The sequence below is a fragment of the Centruroides sculpturatus genome, unplaced genomic scaffold, assembly GCF_000671375.1.
Source record: "Centruroides sculpturatus isolate CEXI.00-Female unplaced genomic scaffold, Cexi_2.0 scaffold70, whole genome shotgun sequence".
Taxonomy (NCBI): domain Eukaryota; kingdom Metazoa; phylum Arthropoda; class Arachnida; order Scorpiones; family Buthidae; genus Centruroides; species Centruroides sculpturatus.
The window spans coordinates 616211-622210 of NW_019384571.1; the positions used below are offsets into that span (position 1 = coordinate 616211).

Below are 6000 nucleotides of genomic sequence, written 5' to 3' on the forward strand. Positions count from 1 at the left end.
ACTGTGGTAATGCCACAACATGTAAGTGATTTTACAATAATTATAAAGTCAGCGTGAAGTGATAACTAATTTTATTAAAATTTTAAACTTAAAATTCTGATGATATCTACTTAGATAGTTAAAAATGCTTGATAAATAAAAAAAGTTGCTGCTTGAATAAGCTAAAACTCTAAAATATTTCTAGTAACTTTATGATTCAATCTGTTTGTTTTAATAGCTTTATCTGAACCGTGAAGGTCAGTTAGCTTGCCCATTAAACATGGATGAAAATGTTTGCTTTTTTCTAATTTCTTCTTGCTGGATTTTGTTTATATGTGCAGTCTTTATTAATATAAATGTAATGTAATTTTAAATAAATTTTACATTTGTTTGTTAAAATTGTGAACCGCCGGGGAGGTCGGGAACCGTTGACTCTCTCTTTTCGGCTACAGGTCGTTAAACCTGTTCACTTGTCAAGATGGCTAAATTTCGAATGTGGTCCCAAAGGGTCGGGATACTTTTTGTCAGGTCGAGTGGAGGAGGTGAGAGGAGGTCGATGAGGTGTAGGCGATATGCGAGTAAAAGGACACCATTTAACAATGAAACAACGATTTATTAGATTAATGAAAAGGAAAAAATTAAAGAATACAAAACCTAACATTGGGGGAAGTGAATTTAGTTCACTTGCTCCTAACTCGCGGAGAGAGAGTTAACATTAATTGTTCCATACCTCTAGTTTACTTCCACGTAGGTGGGAAAAATTTAGTCCTTTTTGCCGGTGATTGATGCACACAGTTAAAATTTTCCGCGACTTAACCCTTTCTGACGACCGTAGATGTGAGACTCCCCCGAGGAGGGGAAAAGAAGTCGCTTTTTGGATAGGGGAAATTAGTCAGGTGATCTCCTATTGTGTGAGGTAGAGTTGGTCCTGCAAGTGTGGAGATTAAAGTTGTTCCCGTGACCAAAACAAAAATGATGAATTTGGACTTTAACTATAAACTTTTTGACTTGCAGCAGAGGAATGTCATTGTTCGAGGGTTGAATGTTTATATTAACAATGAAAGTTATAAGTTTCGATCGATATATGATTCTTTTTTCTGACAATGTTATTTTAATGAGGAGGTGACAAATTTAATTTAAATATGTCGAAAATTTAGGGGGAAAAATGAACAATTTGGGCTTATTCTGAGGTCGGATCTCACAAAATACAAGTTAGTTTAACTACATTTTTATTAAAAAATTGTTCTCTCTTCATAATATGCTTAATACTTATTAAGAGCATTAAAAATGCTTCTGGGCATATTTTCATAATGTTCAGTTCACTATGAATAATTTGAAATGTTTTTATCATTTTGTCATTCATTGGTTTTTTGTGGGTTCCTCACTATCATCTTCTGTGTCTTGAATTTTTTTAATCATTTATCCACACATTTAATTTAATTTTTATTTACACTGTTCATTTTTTTATTATTTATCTACATATTTCTTTGTAATTTTATGCTGCTATTTTAATTTTTTAAAGATAATCTTACAATCAATGTCTATTCCATTCTCTTTGTAGATGTTATATAGAGGTGAAACATACATATAAGAATAACCACAAATCATATGTATAGTTGTCAACAATATATTTGATTTATGATTATTCTTCTGTTTGTCATTTGAATCTAACTGAACATAGCATCTTAGTATTCATGATTGAAGCTTTTAATCAACTCACTGTTTATGCTATGGGCCTATCATGACTCACAAATTACAAGTTTGCAGTCTTTGGAGCCCTTATTAAAAGAGCCCACATGCATTATCAAAATATCTATGGCAGATTGTGTAACTGGAGTATATCAAGACACTTGGTTATATGATGTCTTCCTATAAATATTGGTGATAATAACACTATCCTTCAGTGAGAATGTTATGTCTAAAAAGTGTGCACAAGTGTCAATTTCTTGCTCTAACCTTAATGTAAGGCCATATGGATATAAACTTTCTAAGTTTTTATCATTTAGCTATATTATTATTACTGTTATTATTATTGAAACTTGAAACATTATCATGCATTTTTTTTTAATCTACAAAATATAATTATTTTGACATTAAATATTTTAAAATAGAATGAAATTGAATATGGATTTTAGGTTTCTAGTCAAACTCCAGTAAATTGGCAAGCAGGAAGCAGAGAATCTTCAATACCTTCTGATTTGTCAACACCTCAGGTAAATCAACCAGTTGTTTGGCCAGGATTGGAAGGAATACCAGCTGGAAGTGTTTTGTTGGGTCCTCAAACAGGTATTTAAAAGTGACTTTTTAAATTGAAATTTATAAATTTGGAAAGTTAGCTATTTACTTATACAGTAGAGCATTGATTATCTGACCCCCGATTAACCATCACATCGGTTAACTGACCATTCTAGTCGGAAAATTTCAAATGTCCGCTAGTGATGTGGCACCACAATATTTGGCTATGTCTTGTCTACTTTAATATTATTTTTGTTAAATTTTTGCGTGTTTTAGCTGGCAACACTGGCTCGACCATGAAAGGGAGGCCAGTATTTAAACGAGACTTAATTTTCTAGTTACGAGAGGTTGTTTGTTTTGTGAGCAATAAAATAATTTAAAAATAATTTTTAACGATACAATAGCGACNATAGTCTGAACTTCGAAATTCGTTCTATGAAAGCTGAAATCAACAAAATGAACGAAGAAAACTTAAAGCTCAAGGAAGAGTTGAAAGATATGTGTAAAAAAATTCGTTTACTAGAAGAAAGAACAGATTCGTACAGAAAGTTAAAAGGTATGGTGGATTTTGAAATTGACAAAATGTTAAACGAGAGAACTAAGAAGAATTTAATTATATTTAACTTTCCATTCAAAACCTCAGAATATGTAGAAGATTTTTAAAAATTTATAAGAGAAAACTTAGAGCTTAATGATATAGAAATCGAAGGTCTTATTCAACTAGGAAATAGAAAAAACAATAGAGTAACTAAAGTTATGGCCGAATCAGTTAAAGATAGAAATTTAATACTTAGTAAATTTTGGAGCACAAGACCGAAAATGACGGACGAAAATAAAAAAATAATAATATCAATGGACTTATGTTATAGATCTAGGATTAGGAGAAAATTATTATTAAAAACGATCAAACTAGAGAAATCGAATGACAACAGGATAAAAATTAGAGATGACTATTTTTTAAAAAATAATATAATGTATACTTATGATTTGAATAATAGAGAAATAATTCAGTTAAATCATTTTTTAGAGACAAATATAATACAAGATCAGTTAAAATAAACCAAAATTTAAAAATAACGCAGGAAAAAAGAAGAATGGCTAAAAATATGGAAAACAAATATAGAAAAATGAGTGGAGATAAGTGGATAGTTATAGATAATGAATTGAATGAGAAATAGGTAGAAATTCCAAAAAAAGAAAAAAATAATGTGATGATAACTTTTTGGAACATTCAAGGATTAAGAGGAAAAATATTCAAAACCTCGATGAGAAAATTTCTGGAGTCAAACGAAATTATTGGATTTTTAGAAACCTGGATTATAAAATTTAGTGAAATGGAAATAAAATATCTAGAAAAAGACAATAACGTAATAATTAGTAATGCTCAACGCAAAAATAAGTTTGGACGTGCATCATGTGGAATTCTGTTATTGATAAAGAAAAAATTAGGTGAAATATTTCTACAATATATAACAGATTATGCTATTGCTGTTATAATAAAATTAGATAATAATATAAAAATGAGATGGTCTTATACATATTTGGGAGTAATAGGAATATATATACCACCTTCTATGGAGAAGAAACCAATTCTAAATGAAGTGCAAAAAGTTTTGGATAGATGGTCCAACCTCACTCAAATGTGGATAATAGGAGGTGATCTAAATGCACGTATTGGCGAAGTTACCGATACCATATTTTGTCAGACATTTGAAAACTTAGTCAATAACAGATTATCTAAAGATAAAGTGTTAAACACAGGAGGAAAAATACTTCTAGATTTTATTAACAATAACCAACTAATAATTCTGAATGGTAGGATGAGGGGTGATACCCCTGCAGAAATTACTTTTGTTTCCCCAAGTGGGAAATCCATAGTGGATTATATTATTTGTTCAGAAGAAATGATAAATTGTTGTAATTGTTTAAACGTTCTAGACAACGACCTTGCAGATCACTTTCCAGTTCAGTTGGAGTTAATAAAATATCAAAAAATAAGTAATAAGACATATAATTGTGAACAGAGTTACTCTATTAATCTGGAATTAAGACCGTCATATAATAAACGAAAATTGTTAAATGAGTTTGATTATATGATTGAGGAGATGTTAACCTTGGAAAAAGAAAATGAACCAATAGAAAATTACCTGAATATTATAACTAAACTAGAGGAATATAGATACAAGAATTGTACACAACAAAATAGAAAAATATTTAAATGTGAATGGTATAATAGCACGTGTTATGACTACAAAATTAAAAAACAAAAGAGTTTACAAGTCTTTAGAAGAACAAACACCAGTAAAGCACTAATGAATTATCTAAAGTATAAAAAAATGTATAACAATTTAATCAAAGCTAAGAAAAAATTATTCTTTTCAAAAATCAGCAAGAAATTATCAGAAGCTAAAGATTCGAGAGTCTTCTGGAAAATAATTAATAATTTTCGTAAAAGAAAGTCAGGGTGGGATACACAAACTAAAGTAAAATATAATGATTGGCTTAAATACTACAATAAATTCTCAGAAAATTATCAGAAAAATGGCTGTAAAAAATATTTGGGAACCAAGACAAGACCAGAAATCCAGCAGGACGAGATAATTAAGATAGAAGGACTGTATCAAAAAACAGGACTGTATCAAAAAACTTAAAGACAAATCAACACCGGGATCGGATACAATACCTAACTCACTCATTAATTAAAATGTTACCAACAGAAATTATTTGATATTTAACTAGACAATTTAACCTATTTTATAGTAATAGTATAATACCATCCAAATGGAACGAAGTAATTTTCACTATGATATTTAAACAAGGGAATAAACAGGAACCAACCAATTACAGACCAATAGCCCTTCTGTCTTGTCTACGGAAAATATTTACTACAATATTAGCTAATAAATTTAATTACTGGACAGCGGCGAATAATTATAGAAATAGTACGCAATTTGCATTTGTAGAAGGGGGTGGTACTCAAACAGCCCTCTTTGTCTTGCTGTCATTAATTCAAATTCAGTTGCTTAAAAAAAGACATAAAGTGTTCGCTCTGTTTTTGGATCTCGAAAAAGCATATGATATGATTAGCATTACTGACCTACAGAGTAAAATGAAGAGATGCGAGGCAAAAGAACTTTTGATAAATATGATAGGGTTGCTGTTCGGAAAATATAAGACAATCATTAAACAGGATACTAATATCTGGACATCATTCATTACCTATAGAGGTCTACTACAAGGTGATCCGTTATCCCCATATCTTTTCAATTTCTTCTTATTTGACCAAAATGATTGTTTTATAAGAGATGAAGATGGGTTCCAAATTGAAAACCAGATTATACATACTATATCGTATGCCGATGACGTTGTGTTAATAGCTCCTACAGCAGCTGCACTTCGTAGAAAAATCCAACAAATCTGTGAGTATTTAGAAAAGCTAAGAGTTAAAATAAATTCCAAAAAATCAACAATTATGATAATTAGAAACGGAAGTAACATATCCAAAAAGCACATGTCTTTTTTCATTAATAAAGAAGAAGTGAAGATAGTGAAGGAAATAAAATTTTTAGGAGTTACATTCAAACCTAATCTGTCGTTCGATAAACACTATAAAAATTCACTAAATAAAGCAAAAATTGCAATAAATAATTTAATTGGTCTATTCTGCAAGGCAAAAATAAAGAACTTACGTTCACATTTTCAACTTTTTAATTCGATTGTGATGAACTCAATGGGATATGCTGCCCCAATTTGGAGCATGGAAAAATTTAATGACTTTGAGAAAAT

At 30.1% G+C, this 6000-nt stretch overlaps 1 protein-coding gene across 1 annotated transcript in view; it reads left to right on the plus strand.

The window, feature by feature from the left end:
- The window catches only part of LOC111624189 (R3H domain-containing protein 2-like), a 282865-nt gene that overhangs the window by 234058 nt on the left and 42807 nt on the right, over nt 1-6000 (plus strand). Inside the window, exon 16 of the mRNA XM_023367000.1 lies at nt 2115-2265. Within this exon, the coding sequence (XP_023222768.1) occupies nt 2115-2265 (151 nt within the window). The remainder of the gene's footprint in view (nt 1-2114; nt 2266-6000) is intronic.